This window comes from Temnothorax longispinosus, chromosome 3, assembly GCF_030848805.1.
Source record: "Temnothorax longispinosus isolate EJ_2023e chromosome 3, Tlon_JGU_v1, whole genome shotgun sequence".
NCBI lineage: Eukaryota > Metazoa > Arthropoda > Insecta > Hymenoptera > Formicidae > Temnothorax > Temnothorax longispinosus.
In genome coordinates, this window is record NC_092360.1 from 5,016,236 (window position 1) to 5,033,773 (window position 17,538).

At 36.2% G+C, this 17,538-nt stretch overlaps 1 protein-coding gene across 1 annotated transcript; it reads right to left on the reverse strand.

Moving 5' to 3' along the window:
• Positions 1 to 6,306: 6,306 nt before the first annotated feature.
• On the reverse strand, positions 6,307 to 10,076 carry LOC139809680 (uncharacterized). Its single transcript, XM_071772759.1, has 4 exons — positions 8,545 to 10,076; positions 7,790 to 8,061; positions 7,199 to 7,329; positions 6,307 to 6,928 (listed from the first exon to the last, which is right to left on the reverse strand). The coding sequence occupies exons 1-4, from the start codon at positions 8,789 to 8,791 to the stop codon at positions 6,733 to 6,735; spliced, it is 846 nt and encodes a 281-aa protein (XP_071628860.1). The 5' UTR covers positions 8,792 to 10,076; the 3' UTR covers positions 6,307 to 6,732.
• Between the last annotated feature and the right edge of the window lie 7,462 nt (positions 10,077 to 17,538).

The window sequence follows — 17,538 nt, forward strand, 5'->3', positions numbered from 1 at the left end:
TACTAAGAGAAAATATATTTTGACATTTTTATATTTTGATAATTTGCTTCTATTATAAATAAATTATTTTTAATTCGCTATTATAACTAATAAATCAATTTATTTATTAATAGAAATAGAGATAGGTAGACTAGCTAAGTATGAATGAAGGATTTTATTTAATTAGGCATATATTTTCTTTAATAAATGAATAAATGAATATAGTGATGGAAACGATCACGATTACACACACAATTACAATTGATGGTAAATAAAAACATGTAAGGAAGAAAGTATGTATAAAAAATTACATAAATGATTATATATAAATATAATATGTAATATTTGGTATAATATAAAGATATAAAAATATAAAGATATAACACTATAAATTTAAAAATTATACATATACAGAGTGTCTCTGAACTCAGTGCTAAAACTGATACAGCGGTTCTGTTTAAAGCTTTACAAAAGGTGTTAAAAAATTCAGAACAACTATGGCAACTGATGAAAAATGCTCAAAACAATTAGACAGTTTTTACTTACTTTCATGTGCTAAATCTATATTAGTTTTGGCATTGAGTTCACCCTGTATATACAATACTATTTCTAATCACTTACTCTCTAAATAAAAGTTTAATTATCGAAACATATAATGCAATTCTCTTTTACGACAATTATCAAACCGCTAAATGATACGCGCAAATATAGCAAAATAGGTCAAAATCACAAATTAATTATTTATTTTATATGAAATTTTAATTCCTAACAAAGATATCAAACTTATTTTTGTCATTTACGATTTTTGGTCATTTATTTTGTAAATATGAGTCATCGAAAAGATATTTTATTTTATAAGAAAGTTAATATTTAAAGAAACTTATCTCCGAATTTTTTTGTGTATTTCGCAAATGGGAAAAAATTAGTAAATTTTTCTAAAATTTAAAATAGCTGATAAAAATTCAGTTTTTAATTAGTCGGAAAGAGTTATATCATTTAAAACAGAAAGAAAAAAATTAATGTGGTCGATCGTCAATGTTTGAAAGATATTTCTCTCGCGACAGTCGCAACGTCACTACACTACGCTACAGGAATATGGAACAATGTCTTTTTTTTTATCGAGAAATTTAAAATAGAAAGAGAGATACATGGGCTTCGCACGGTATACATATATGTATGTGTCAATCATATATATATAGTAACCGCAACACGACATTCAAAGTCGTTGCGAGAGCTTCGGTATCGGATTACAATCGATCGGAAGTCTGTGGTTGAGTCTGACATGCGATGGGCGGCATCAGGGTCGAAGTTCTTTACACCCACCTTAGTATTCGCCAGTGTTCTTCTGGTAGCGAGGTACATTCAGGGGCTGAAGCACATCCGCGCTTTACCGCTCTGGTATATGTGCCGGGTGTGCCGATCTTCGATCTGTCCTTCATCAAACGACGACATGCATCTGCAATTCAGCGAGTTGGCCAAGAAGCACGGATCCATTCAGCATCCGCCTCGCCGACATTCGGTCCGTCGTCGTTCTCAGTATATTAGGCGCATCGTAAAACATTTCAACGCGAGAGCTTCATCAGGCAGGCGGGTCTGTCAATTTCCCCGTGGAATAAAAAGAAGTATGAAATGTACTTAGGGCATCATTATGAACTCGAGAGAGTAATTTAGTAACGCGGAACGAAGGCTACGCGATATGAGCCCAATTGATAAAACACCGAAAGTGTTAAAACGGTTGATCCCCCCCCCCCCCCCACGACATGACTACCGCGCAACGATTGTCCATTTTTAGCGTGACGAGCGTTGCAACTCGCGGTTTCGTCAATTTTGAAGGAAAAAGTGGGAGAAAGGAAATTTTTCCGATAGCGATAGCGTTATTGACCAATGTATTTTCAGTATTTATAATCGCTGCTTTTGGATCAGGATATTCATCATCAATTGAAGACTCTAAAAACTCCAAATCGTCTACATGTGCTAAATTATATAAAATGCGACAAGCGTGTATGACTTGAACCATGCGTTTCTTACAGAAGACAGCGATATCTCTTTATAATACGATAGTAACGACGAATTAAACTGAAATATTCATGAAACGTCGGAATAATATGAAAAATTCACGCAGTACCAATCCGGAAGCCAAACTCAAACACTTAATTGACATTTATATTGATGGTATGTGTGTGTATTTTTGTGAACAATATGAGCCTTTCTGACCTATATACAGGCATTTTCCTGAAAATGCACAGTAGACAGTAGCTCCAAAGTTGTCAAAGTCGTAATTATCAGGGTAGTGCCCATGGACAATCGTACAAACAATCGTTCCTCGTTATTCGAAGTAAAGTTCGAGGAGCGTCGCTTAATGATTTTCCAACGGTAAATTACTTTTTTCCATTCGTGAAAAAGCTCACAAATAGGACGGGCTAAGTTCTACTCGTGCGACGTATAACTTTAGCCAAAGTATATATGCGCCCAATTCGACTCTCGGACTTCTCGGTGAAAGAACAGACATTCTCTTATCAACACCCCACAATCATAGTTTAAGATCCATCAATTTCGACGACAATGATAACGCATGGCTTTCGGCTGGAATTTAAATTACTACGCGCGAATATCGATAGGCACTAACGAGAGCATTTTTTTGTCAATGTAAACATGGACTCGCAACACAGTACGGCGAAAGTGACGTTTACGACCACAGAGACAAAGTGCATGATGAAAAGACGAAGTATACAAAAGGACCAAACTAAAAATTTCCAAGTTTTTGAAAGTTGAACACACACACACGGCGAGACACAATATAAATTAAACAAATGGGAATTTAAAGATTTATTTCATCTAAATTCTTTGACAAAAAATTATTTGGTGTTTAAAGCTTTTTGCAAGAGAAAGTTTTTCACAATTAAAAGCTACTGAAAAACTTTATACATTTTTAGCAGGATAAAAACTAATCTCTTATATAAAAAAAAAATCTATTTATTTCAACAGTTTTAGTTCAATTAATAAAATTTTTTTACGCTGAGCTATAACTGTTGCTACAAGCTGTTACATTTACATGAGGAAAATCGAAATTATTTCTGGATAATTTAACATATATAACGATATCGCAAATCAATTTTTTGGTTGAATATGAAACAGTAATAGTATAGTAGTTTTCTCCACTTCTATATTTTAACTACTTATTTCTCAACCAGTGCAGATTAATTAATTATTAATCAGCAGTATCGCAGATCAAATGTCGGGTTATTTATAATATGTTAATGAATAAAGTTAATGAATAAAAAAATCATTCTTGGATGACAAATTATTACAGCAGTTGTCACACTATAAATGTTGATCATATTATTTTTTTGACAAATTTTTTCAGAACATTAGTACATAATGGTTGAAAGAAAGCAGGTGTTAATTTCAGGTATATTTGTATTGTAAATGACCCGATATTCATTGAGCATAAATTAACACGTTGTCTGCCTAGCAAATTTTATGTTTTATCAAAATTCTACTGTGGCTTGTGTACATCACAGTAGAATTTTCATTATTATAAGCATATGATAAAATATTATGTAATATGATTAAATATATATATATATATATAAGACTATATATCTTTATATAAGTAATGTCTTAAATTGCGCACCTCTTACTTTACAGTGTTTTTATACTTTACACATCTAGCTATTTATATATTCAAAATTTTATATTAAACGGCATTATTTTTCAAACAAACATTTTAAAAAATTTCAATAATGCCGATCACAGATGACAGACAACGTGTTAATTATTCCGGCTAAACCTGGCTTTGCACGAAAGAGCGGAAAGGGACGGAATTCATCGTCGGTTACCACAAGACTGCTTCGGATTACCCATGTAAATGCAGTGTCTCACCATACGTTTTTTTGCTCTTGTGTTTTTAAGGCAGCGAGCCTATATATACTATAAATATAAAAAAAAATAAAATGTAAAAATTTTAAATAAAAATAAAATGAGAAATTGAAGTAGAATACGTAAAATGATAAACGAAAAGGCGAAATCTAATATAGGTAGTAATTCAATTTTATACTAAATGACTTATAAAATTAATCCAAAATCAAACTAAAGCTAACTAAGGTCCAATTGGCGAGTAATCGGTCTTTTTATTATTATCTGTGTTTTATATCATAGAGTCTTGTACCTTTTTCTATTTAAGCAAAATTTGCCTTTATTGCTAGTTAGCTTTAGTTTTATAACTTTAGTTTCTTTTAATATTTACGTATTTCTGTCTTTTCTGGTGCATGGAAAACCCGGTCATTTAAAATCAGAACAGATACGCTTTTGGAGAAACATTCTGATTGGTTACCTCCCACTATGCTTCTTTTGCGTTCCGCTTTTTCCTTTACGTAGGATTGCACCTTTACTCGTGACATTTGACTCGTTATTTCGAGCAAAATTTTAAATTACAAAAATTCCGTCTTTATTGCTGTAGTATCAGTCACTGCTTGACAGAGCAATGGAAAGAAAGATGTGTATTTTAAATTACACATACAAACACATAAAATGCTGATCATATCATGCAAGCGTTCGCAATTTATTTGAAAACTTTATATTGCATGATTATAGACCAACACATGTTTATGATAAAGATTATTACTACAATATAATTTAAATGATTTCCACGCATTTTTTTCGAATAAGACGTACGTCGATGGAAATCTGTCTCTTTAGGGATATAGCAATATGTGCGACGTGTATTCGTGTGCTGTTGCTGTTGCTAGCTCAAATGATTTACTCACCAGCACATGCTAAATCGATTTTTGGTGAGAGCCAGTCGATTGGCAACTTTAGTTTCTATAGCCGGGAGTATCTTCAGAAGGGTACTTCCTCATACAAATAATTTCTTTTTTTAATAATCTTATTGTCCCTTTTAACCGGGAAATCCTCCTCTTAAACGAGAGTATATTGTGAAGATAGGAAAAGTGGAGGTAACTGACAGTCTATGATTATACAGTCAAAGATATTTCCTCTTTTAAATCAGGTCTACTTTTTAACCAGGGATGCCTGTTCTTAAACGAGAAAAACGGTTTCTATAAAATACATAATCGAGAAATATTGAGTCGCACCGAATCGGTTTACACACTGCGCATTAGTGATTAGGTAGATATACAAAAGAGGTATGTAAAAATTAATTGGCTAAGCGCATCATTTGCTTAATATGATGTCGGTGATTTTAAGACGCGTTTACGAGACACGATAAGACACGCGTTACCTTTCCAACGCGTTATCACTCCATTAACATGTTATATTAATTATAACGCATGCGTTAAACAAGAATATAAAATTTTGCAGATTATTATAGTTCATTATCCTTTTGATGATATTTAATAAAATATATATTAAATAAAAATTTTTTTCAGGCAAATTTTCCCGGCGAACGCATGCACTTTTGCGTTGCACGTTTTTTTTACCTCTTCTCTTTGGAAAGTTGTAAATTTTAACGCATGCGTTAAAATTTACTCCGTTACAAGATAGCTCCGTTGCATTCCAAAATTCCACTCCATCAATTTCTAAATAAAATATAGAAATGATTGGGCGAACAGAGTAAGCTAACAAAGTAAATTACTGATTCGGATGGATTCCGAGCGTGAGACAATAAGACCGTAATGAGGGATTCAGATCGATCTCTGAGGAGACATCCAAAGTTTCATAAAAGAATTTGTGAGCAATTAAGAATTCTAATCGACTCGGCTATCATCGTCATGACCATACGACTACTGATTTTAGTCAGATTATCGTCAAGACATTTCAGGCCATGGGTTTTGGTCTTTCTAAATTAATGCAATTTTGATGCTTATGTATAAGCATCCTATTTAAATAATTTAATTTCTTCTCTAATCTATTTTAAAAGGTCGCAAGGATCTTCTCTGGATATCTTCTAGTAAGAGTCTTTTCTACCTTGATTTTTGGAACGATAGCTTCACCCACGTAGCATGTTATCTCACGTTTCGGAAAACTGTTCTTAATAAATCCTCGATTTGAAGTAGAATTTTGGGGCGCAGTTTTGGACTATCATCGACAGATCTCACGTCTATTTAAGTGTAAGTTTACGCGTTCAGCGTGTTATGACACATTAGCGTACCATGTGACACATAAATTGAGATACAAAACTTATAAGCATATTATGCCTTAATGTTAATGATAATATTGGGAGCGTTATTGTATAATTAGCTGACAGGAAGGGGCGAATACTTATGGAAGAAGGAGGACAAGAAAACAGGCCAACATACAAAATGCCGAAGACGCGATCGATGTCTCCATTTTGTTCGCGATATTTGATATTTTCTTATAATTCCGATGATGAGAGAGAGAGAGTGTGTGTGTGTGTGTGTGAGTGTGCAAATGAAGTGTGTCCCATAGCGACACTATCTAAAATAGTTCAAGCTAGATGTCGATGTTTGTAGCAGATAAAGAACAATGCAACGCAGCATATTGTAATTAAAATTAAAAAGTCATTAATATCACCGGCTATTTTATTTACCCAGTCCATTTATTTATAATTTTGATTAATACGGCAACACAATATATCGGAAAGAGTATATCGTTACGTGTATACATCAGTTAATTAATGTCAATGTTATGTTCCTGTTTTCTGGAAACAAATACTAATTTTGAGATATTAATAATTTCTCGATTTATTTAAAATAGCAGATAAGTACACATAATTTGATTCACGTTTGTCACGAGGCAAAAGTATAAATAAAGCGTTTCATAACTTCTGAAATATTAACGAGTTGAATTAAAATTATCGTGACCTTTTATGTTTGTTAGGACGTTTTTTTTATGTATCTTCTTCGTTACGGGAATCTCGCAATCTCTATAAAGTACATCACAGTTCTCGCCTCGAATCCCCGCTGCACCTGCATCTCTCACGAGTCGATCCCAACCCGAGGATAACTTGAACGATTTCTCTATGTCTTTCCTGTGAAAAATCATAGTGCTAATTTTTAACGCGAATTAAATTCATATTTAGTTGAATTTAAACTCAATCGAAACTATAGTTATTGTATGAACATCAGATATGTAAATTTTATTACAATTTTGTTTTTATCATTGAATGCAATTCTGTGACTGCGAAAAATTTATCCGGTATTTCTTTTCTTTCTTCAGTAATTTTTTTATCTTTATATTAAGCTTCCAGCGTAATTTTAATACAAAATGCATTGTTAAAAATAATAACAGTAAAACCTACGTCAAGTATTTTGCCAGCATTTCACCAGGTGCGCCCAAATCTCTAAAGAGCTTGCGATTTTCAAGACAGATCGTCCTCTGTATGCATCGTACTCTGGCATCGCTGTTAAGTATCTCTTCTTCTTCCGGGGTCTAAAAGTTCGTTGAAAGTCTTAATCTACTACTGGCACACAAACATTTTTGCTGCGAAGTCTGGTATTCATGATTTATTCTAGCAATTTTGTTCAGCCAACAGAAACGAAATGTTTCATCACGGTAAGTAAGCTTCCAAAAGTGTCCAGCAAACTTGCCCGGCTATATTCGCGGCTGAGACGAGTGACAAAAAACTTGAAATTTAACTTATAACTTTTCAAATTTATTTTTAAATTGAGAAAACTTTCTTCTAAACATGCGATTAATAGATTCCACAATGATCTGAATTTTTAAAAATATCAAAACCAGAGAAATTCAAATTCAAAAACTTCGAAAAGAAACTTCTATATATATATGTAATTTATTAATTTCTTACAAGTTTAAATATAATGCAATTTTAATTAGAAATTTATTATTGAAAGGATCCCCTTTAACTTAACGACATCACCAAATAACGTACCACGGAATGAAAATCATGCGTAGCGTAAACGTCCCGCTTTTGCCTGGATGATAATAGATCTATTATCGTATCTTTCCGCTTAACAGCGCTGAGCGTATTCTGTATAATCGCCAAAAGTAGCAAGAGACCGATGAAACTGACTATTACAAGCTGTTTCGATGTTGGACCGATGGAGTGCCCTATCGAGTGCGTTACTGGATATGCAGGATTGCCATACTCGTATCCATATGGTATATTTTCGCTTCTGTGATGCAGAAACGCTCGTTGAGGCACTAAAACATTTTTTTTGAAAAGTATTAACAATATGTATCGTGTAGATGAACCACTGCAAGTGTGAATAAAGCAACATAAACCCATGCACATATTTATATTACATTATTATATTATTGCAACGTTATCAAATACTTATTTTTTTAATTATTTCATTTTTAATTACTTTATAACCATTACTCATATCACTCATATCAATAATATATAAAAATTACGCAATCGTACAACATTTGCCTTTTTTAAGTAAGCCCAATTTTCCAAGAAATTATCAAACAAATCTTGTGTTTAAATGCGCATTATTTTTTCCTCCTTTAAAACAGTACGAGTGACACATTCCAATTTCAAAATGATTTCTCGGCTTTGAGATGTTAATGCGACGACCGAAGCGCGACGCGTTGAGCTTGATTATAGCCTCGCACAAAGGATAAGTGATCAAACGACGCCGTCTCTTTCTCTTGGAGTAACTAAAATAGAAAAATCTTTACCGGGGAAAAAGTAATCCCAGGGCATCGCCGGCTGTGGCTGCGGCTGCGGTTGCGGTAGCGGCGGCGGCGGCGGCGGTGCGAGGGTCGCAAAGATTGATCGCGTCATATCCGATTGAAGCGCCGGGTCAATTTTACTTTCCGTCTCCAAAGACGAGCCATTTCCGGAAGTGGGCGGGAACACCACGATTTTCGTATCCTGACCGGCGATTAAAACCGCGAACGTACCGAGTACCGCGAGTATTTTCATTTTCTACAGGAAAACGATGTCCCTTTCCCCGGCACAAGACGAAAGACTTATGACTTGTCGGATTTTCAATCGGGTTTTTATCCAAGTTTCTCCAAGTAGAATCACCGGGACCACCATACGACCTCGGCTATGACGTATTACTGATAAATGAACGAGATGTCGTGAATCTAAACGGTCAAACCGCCGCGGGGTCACGAGCGAATTCTCCTTCGTGATGCGTCGAATTCGACACAGTCGAGACAACGAATAAAGAATGATTTCGGGAACGACCGAGGTGATCATTCGGCCCGTTGAACTGTCTGACGAGTTCACGGACCGCGGCTACTGCAATGAGCTAATACACTTTATTCCATTGTGCGGGGAAGTTGTCCTTTCATAGAAATTGTGCTTTCTTTCTTGTCCAGAAAATAGCTCAATTGTGCGGATATTTTAAGGTCCTCAGACTCCTCTCAGCCATTTACAAGAACGGATAGTGAAACATTTCCGGAAACAATCATTTGTCGTAGTCTCTATACACAGTAAAGGATAATAATAAAAGGATAATCTTTAACGCAAGTAAGTATATATATTAAAATCTTTTATTGTACGCAATATATCTTTGAAAGATATTGATCAACATTGCTGAATAAAATTATTCCCCAAGATCTTGAGAGCTCATTAAATCTGTTTATATTTGCTACGAATTCGTTTGAATCGTTAACTCGAGTGATATGTGTGTCCGTAAGATTATTGAAATCTCTCGAAATACTTTCACTGAACGTTAAACATAATCTTCTGTAATTTCTACTTGAAAATTCCGAGAAATTTAAATATTCCGATCGACAACTATTTGTAAACCGATTATGGAAGATTTTCTAGAAATACTAAAGAAAAAGTATTTTGGCCTCGTTGCGGAACGTCTGATGGAACTTTCACACCAATTTACTGAAATTTATTGAATCTTAAGGCTCGCGCTACGGCCTGGATTAAAATGCGAGGAAAAGAGAGTGGAAGCGCTCTGCAAGCTCTCTTCAACAAAGATATTCCATCGACGAGAAGGGGGACGGCACGAGGGGCAGATCGGTTGGTTAACCTAGCTGCGCTGAATGCAAGGGGTTGCTATGGCAATGGGTACGGCAGTAGGTGGGGAAAAGGGAGCCTGGAGGGTTTGTCTGTCTGCAGCCCTTCTAAAGGGGATGATGTCCTTCGTGTGCTGTCTGTAGCCTCTATCCACGTCATCACTTGTCAGAGATGTAACGCTGCAGCTTTGTCAACTTTAAACGTCCATGAAAGCACCTTTTTACGATATATTTTTTTTTATCCAACGTACAATAAATAGGTACTAAATTAAAGTAATATCGATTATTGTACTCTTGCTATATGTTATATTGTTATATATAATTTACACATTATTTACCCTCAATAATATGTTAACATTAAAATAATATTTATTCTTTCTATAGAAAGATGGGAAAAAGAGTATTTTATTTTAATACGCTTCTTGTCTCTTTATAATGTTTTTTTTTTCTATTTTAATGAGAAGAACTTTTCTAAGAATACTTTGCAAGATTGCTGAGAAAATTGCATGTGTCGCGCGGGACAATTTAGTATCAAAGACAAAAAACGCTTCACAGACGAATATCTAAAACAGGCGGAATTTCCATTATCTTTCACAGCTCAGTAGACTCTCTAGAACTGATAATCCAAAAGGAAACACTTCACGCTCTGAGTGTCTCACCACCCACTTATACTTCTCACTACCGTGACACTATGCAAACATAGTACTTTGTTTATTATTCATACCTACAAAGATCTCTTGTTGCTACTTTGCGAGAAGAGCCTATCTTTTCTTATGCTATTAGAAAATAAAAAATAATTTGAGATAATAAATTTTATAGAAGCTATACACATATAATTTTTAATATTCTCGAAAAATTAAAAAACTATAATTGCAATTTTGAATAATAAAAGACAAAGATTTATTTTATAGAAACAGAATGATTGAAAATCCGAAGTTCAATTTATTACATCAATTTTATATAATTTGAATTATAATATTAATTTATATATTAGAAGGTTTCTTATACAGTAGCGTTTTAATGTAAAATAATATAAAAAGAGAAATATATAACAATAAATAAGTGAGATATAATATTACATTAAAGAAAACGCTGTTAAACGGTCAGGACTGGACCTTGGTTGCCCAATAATAGTATTCGTGTGAATTATACATGCAATTCTTCGCCTTGACAAATTACCGTTACTTTCGGACTTGAAACGTAGTCTCAATCAAAGCCAGAACAGAATATATATATAATTAAATTGATAACCAATTTAATCACATTAACACACATTTGAAAAAAAATTAGAAATAAACAATACGAGAAATATGGGATACATAGGATAGGATACGGAATATATCGGATATGTTGCGAAAAATAACACCCCAACCAAGATTCGAACCTGAATCTTCCTCATTCCGTAACGGGTGTCTCAACCAATTCGACCACTGAGGCATGCCGATTAATTCAATCGGCAGAATTGTTTAAAGCAACATTTTTAACTATATAATTCGTTATCCCTAATCTTTTTTCCATATGTTAAATAAAAAATTAATAAATAAAATAATCTAGAAAAAGGCTCAAATGATTAAAAATCAAACATACAAAGAAAAGGCACAAAGCCGTAACAAGGTGTTCGTGTTAAATTATTTAATAAACAAGTATACTTCTCTACCATATTTCTCATATTGTTTATTTCTAATTTCCTAAAAAATGTGTGTTAGTGTGATTAAATTGATTATCAATTTAATTGTGTGATTTTGCTGTTCTGGCTTTGGTTGAGACTGCGTTTCAAGTCCGAAAAACGGCGCGTGGTTTGCCAAGGCGAAGAAGTGCACGTAAAATTCACGCGAATAATATTATTAGACAACCAAGATCCAATTCTGATCGTTTAACGGCGTTTTCCTTAATTTGAGAAATATGTATATTTACATATATATATACTATGTTTATTTTATTTCACATTTAAACGTTATATTAAAACGTTCTTACATGTCGCGTATCCGCTACACGTCCAGTCTTTGAAAGTAATATCTACTCTCGTCTCTCGAATGTCTCGCGCCGCTTATTACCACTTTACCGTGGACAACAAAAGGCGATGCGCTCTTTTTTTTCAGAGTCGACGAACATCGCGACTACATATCGGGGTCACATCGATGGACATGCCGCGTGAACGAGCCGCGATTTTACGCCAACGCGACGCGAGTGAACATTATATTTTTAGATCGCTTTTGCAACGGCTGCCGCGCCGTCGGCTGACACCTGCTACTTTTTTTATCAGCGTCCAATGACGAGCGTTCTCTCCTCAGAGCGGCAATCAGAGGTTCGTCACGCTCCATTATCCGTTCCGGAGCGACGCCCGCCGCTGATTTTACACGTTACGTGCCTTTTTTCACGGCTGCGTTCGGACATCTCGACAGAAGAGGGATAACGAGATCGCTCCTGCACGGTCGATTAATTATAAAAAATTGCGAGCAGTAGTAAGGTAAATACAAGTAGGTCGTTTAGAGACTTTTATTCAGGGCTTTACTTTTGTTTAACCAAGAAAACCATTCTAAAAGATTTTTATGAAATCTATAACTAAAAAACGAATGTTATATTTCTGTCACACTAAATATTTTGATATTCCTTGTGAACATCATCAGCAAGATATAAAGATGTATAAATTCTTTTCACAAAATAAGCCTTCCAGATGGTGCTGAGACGCGTTGAAGCAATCTATCATTTTGACACACGTTTTATAAATAAAATCTTTTTATCCTACCGTGACAATACAAACTTTTCGTATTTAAAATAATGCAATAATGGTAGACTGGAAAGGTATATATATTTTTCCGGAGAATATAAACTAAATATATACATTTTATACTCAATCGATTATATCGTGTCCGATCATATATAGATTTTACTACTACGTAGTACTCAACTGAAACGATTCTCGAGAAAGTGTTTTGTCGACAGCTCTGAAAAGAGACATGATTTAATTCTTGATCAATTATTTGTTAAAATATATTGTAAAAATGTAAGATATACTTATTATATTCATTTTTTTGTTATGTTTGGAATTAATTTGTCGTAAACGTAAATTCTTCTTTCATTTAGACATCAAGTCGAGACGGAGAAAAATAGGTAGCTCAAACGTAAATTATTTAATCGAAATTGCTGTTTCGCGTGCGTTAGAATCAATATTGTCGCATATTATATCTGAAATCCTCCTGCTTCGACATTAATGGGATGCATACAACCTGAAATCGTCGTTCCATAATTCAGGAATGGAATATCGCCGAGGATCCATTTCGGGTCATGTGACTAGGGAAATCCCTTAAAGCCGAGAGATCTCGGCGGTTTCTTCTTCTCGCGGAAATCTATTTTCTCAATTCCGGGAGGAGGAGGTCCCTCATATAGGTTTTTATATCCCTTCCTGTGCCGTACACGTGCTCTCTCTGTGTTTCAGGTTAATGCAGCTTTATATGCAGGTCGCAATTCTTGACGTTTACTTTACAATGCTGATTTCTTGATGGAATTTAATATACGAAACATTCCGCGTATTTCAATATCCATGACGGATATTGTGGTACTCGAGTACTCAAACCTCGACTCAAACTATGTGTATTTGCAAATTAATTAAATACATGCACACCGAATTACGTTTCCAAAGATGCGTAAATTCGATGAAGTACACAAGCCTATACATGAATCTTTAAATCTTCTTTTTATTATTCAGATTATATGTCGACATGAAAAGAATTCATTTATCGGTGAAACATTAAACGTTTCTTTATACGAATACAGCTGAATATAAAATTATATAGGTACCGAAATGTTGTATAGAGAGTGTGACACACGATAAATAATAGTTCTAATTCTCAACGCAAGAGAAAATAATTGTTCTATCCGAAATACTTTAAACCTAAGAACAAATCGATATCCGCGCTCGCAGCTTGCAATCCTCATATGGTCGGAGATTCATCTTTTAATACGTACTTAGCATCCAACTACGCCATCTTGTTCTTCAGCGGTTAGAAATGGACCTTTATAATGAATCCTCGCTATTGATCGTCACTAAATTGAGAAAGCATACACATTTCTATAAGGAAGCGTTAATCTAATTTCTGCCATTTAACGCTTGAGAAATTTTATTATTAAATTGCATTTTGAAATTATAATTTATTAAATTATAATTATAATTATAATTATCTCTACTATTTATATAAGTATATATATTTCTACTATTTAAGTTTTATATGTATCTAATGGAAAAAAATATATTTAAATTGATCAATTTAATCATTTACATATTGCAACACAAATCATGAAAAATCTCAGAAAATGCGCCCTATAAATTTGAACAATTTTAAAAAATTACAAATCAGTTATTTTGACTGCTTTAGTTGTTCTAAAATATGTTAATTTGCTAATTCTAATATTAATAAACTAAAACTATTTACAAATTATGTAAATATATTTTCTTTCATTGATTTCGTAAATACAAAAAATTTGCAAAAAATACTAATAAAATAAAATGTGTTTCAAAAATATACGTGGCAAATTTTAGCATTCAAAGATACGGGAAAATTAAAATAGACTCGTCTCGGTACTGAATCTTTGCGATTGTAGAATGAAAGGAATTAATTTCCGATTTATGCTTATCCACGCGGCGAACGGGAAACGGCGGACGAACGCGACCTTCCCCAACGGTCTCGGATATTCACGAGCGCGACACACAATGCGATATTATTACGCGCTACCTCGTTGCGCGGTAAAGTCGCCTGTCGTCGCGCACACGTCCGAGTTGTGTGTCCACGAGTGGTGTGTCCTCAGGCCTATGCACACGTGCGCGTTTCCACCTGCCCGCCCGCGTCACCACCCATATTCATCCGCCCTTCGAAGCTGCGCTACGCTGACCTTGTTCCAGCTCCCAAGAAAAAGCAGGTTACGTGAAATTTCCACCCTCCCTCCCGAGGGAGGGCTCGACCTGCATTGCCCTAACTATGAGAGAGAGAGATGCATTATTCGGTCATTTCACTTATCTAACTGTCAGGCTTGAGAAAATTTATAGCGATCTGAAATAGCACATAAAATGGATGATCTGTAGGTCGTAAGTGAATACCTCGAAAATTGTATGTGTAACAGAGAAAAATTGTTCGACTCGCGAGATTATTTCCTATTAGAAAATGCATCTGAGAATTCGGAATATAGTCAGAGATTTGCACATTTATACAATACATCGGTAATGCGGACGTTTCTTCCTCGCGTACGTTATGAATTCCGATACATTATGAATAGATTAGCTTTTACAGATTTTATATATTTTTACACAAAAACCGCTGAAGCGACCTCGAAGCATTTTTATATTAAATATTTCGTTTGTTTTTAGTTTTTTAATTATCTCATCCTCAATTCAAATATACATACGTGGCACAAGTTCAAAGAAATTTAATTAATAGCATTATGTGCTTGGAAAATAAAACTGACAAGCTATTGTCCGCGTGTATTATTATCGACGTTGCTCATTACAGGAAATTTACTGCATTTTATCGAGTTCCATGCGGCTGATAATGTGGTTTTTCTTGCGCTTCTCTCGTGGTTTGTATAAGATATATTTAAATCGGTCAATATGCATATATATATATATATATATATATATATATATATATATATATATATGTATGTATATACATATTTTAACGTCTATCTAAAAATTTATATGGTTCTTAAAAAGCACTTTTTGCGTGACATTCTTACTATAAAAGAAGAGGAAGATTAAAATTAATTTAAATATCTCTCTAAGATAAACAGATAATTTATCCTTTACTCAATTATACAATCGCTGATTATCTAGCAAAATCTCTTACAGAAAATCATCCCTTCTGATTAAATAAAAACAGAAAATAAATTCTTTTCGTTTTTCCAGTATATAGTATACAAATAACGCACAGTTATAATATTCTTATTAATATTTTGTTAAGATTTTGTCAAAATTTTGTTAGAACGGGTAAACATCGAAAATCCTATCAAGACAGATGCAATCCGATTGGAAATTTCTTTAGCATTCATTGGAAGCATTCCGTGCGTGACCTCGTCTCGGCATCCTTCTCCCCGAATGCTCCATTACTGTTTATCCCCGCGCGGTTTTACAGAAGGGATATTCATTTCGTTCCGTGCACGAGCTTCAGCGAGTTTCAATATTTACCCGCGGTCCGTGCTTATTTACGCCGTGTGCCGAGTGCGCGTCTCCCGTCTCCCGTTTTCATTCATTTTCTCGCGTGCTCTCCTGGCATGGCACGAGAAAATCTCGACCTACGTTCACGGGGTCGTCGGTGAGACCCTCCTGAAAAGTATCTAACGGTCGTGGCGTAGTATACCCAGCTTTTCCGCCGGTCTACTCAAGACAGCAGTCTCGAGCTGTCCTCCCTTGGGTTTCCCCGGCAGGAGGGAAAGGGGGGAGCGGGAGGGTGAGTTATGTCGGAGAAAAGTTTGGGTGGATACACACAATCGTGTGCCCGCGGTACACGCGAACTACCCTTCCTTCTCGCCCTACTCGATCACGTCCACCACCCTTGCCCCCATCCTCTGATCCGTCTCGCGTCCTTCCGTCCCTTTCGCTCCGTCTCCGTCTCCGACGCCCTTTTCCGTCTCACCTTCGCGATGCACCCCCTCACAGCGGGCTCTCTCGCCCTCTCCCTCGGCCGCTCTTAGCGCACCCTTCCATGCTCCGTCTCGCTCCCGCCGTACCTCTCGCTCTCTTTTTCCTTCGCGGGGCACTCTCCGTCCGTTTCCACCCCCGACCATCGACGTTCCGCGTTTATCGAACCATTGCGCGCGCACCGATAACGGTAACGGGGCGTGCTACGTCTTGGTTGGCCGTAAACGTAGGTGGACGCACGGCCGACCGACGACGACGAGGACGGCGGCGACGTCGACGTCGCCGAGGACGAGCGCAGCAGACTATCAGCGAAACTCGCCGCGCGACGAAGAGAAATAGTTCGCCTGCCGAGAGCACGGAGTAATCAGTCGTTCTCGCAACGTTCCCGAATAAGCGTGCGCGTTGTGTTGTTGTTTGCAACGCTCGCGAAGTCCGTCGCGAAAGCCCATCCATATACGTGAGTCCACCTCGGGGAGATTCTACGAGTGCAGCTTCGAGTTATCGTTCGAAGCCGCAGCGAACGGCGCGATTAAAATTCGGAGCGTACGAAACGAATCGGGGTTGTTGGCGTCGACGAGGAGAACCGGTCGATCAATTGGTGGTACCGATGGTCAAAGATCAACAGCCGAAGTACCGAATTTTAGGAGAAATTCGTACTTTCGAGTCGCAAATAGCGTTCAAGAAAGTGAGTTGAAAGTGCGTCGAGAGTGCTCCAGGAGTGCAACTCGAGAAAGCGTCGGCATACGGCTATCCGCGAGAGCAAGCTGACACGACACGCAAAGGACGAGAGTCAGATTATCGAGGAGGGTGGCTCGGTGCGTCGATCCAGTGTTTTCGTTCACCTGGCTCATCGTCCCTCCGGGAGGCGGAGGGCGGTAAAGCATCGATCGTTCGCCATTTTGCGCGACGGCCGACATCTTTTGCGGGCATCGACGACATCTTGCCGCGTGACATCTTCAACGATACGGAAGCTACAGAGGCTGCAGATCCACGTTAAGCAGAAGGGCCAGATTGTTCGCATAATTATTCCTCGAATACGTCTCGTTCGCACTTTCTCCTCG

Bases quoted from the DNA above. Each gene is read 5' to 3' on its own strand.
- LOC139809680 (XM_071772759.1), bottom strand. From the start codon at position 8,791: ATGAAAATACTCGCGGTACTCGGTACGTTCGCGGTTTTAATCGCCGGT. The intron at 7,330-7,789 runs GTACGTTATTTG...ACGAACTTTTAG, and splicing joins CGCATGATTTTCATTCCGTG to ACCCCGGAAGAAGAAGAGAT. The intron at 6,929-7,198 runs GTAGGTTTTACT...GATTTTTCACAG, and splicing joins ATGCTGGCAAAATACTTGAC to GAAAGACATAGAGAAATCGT.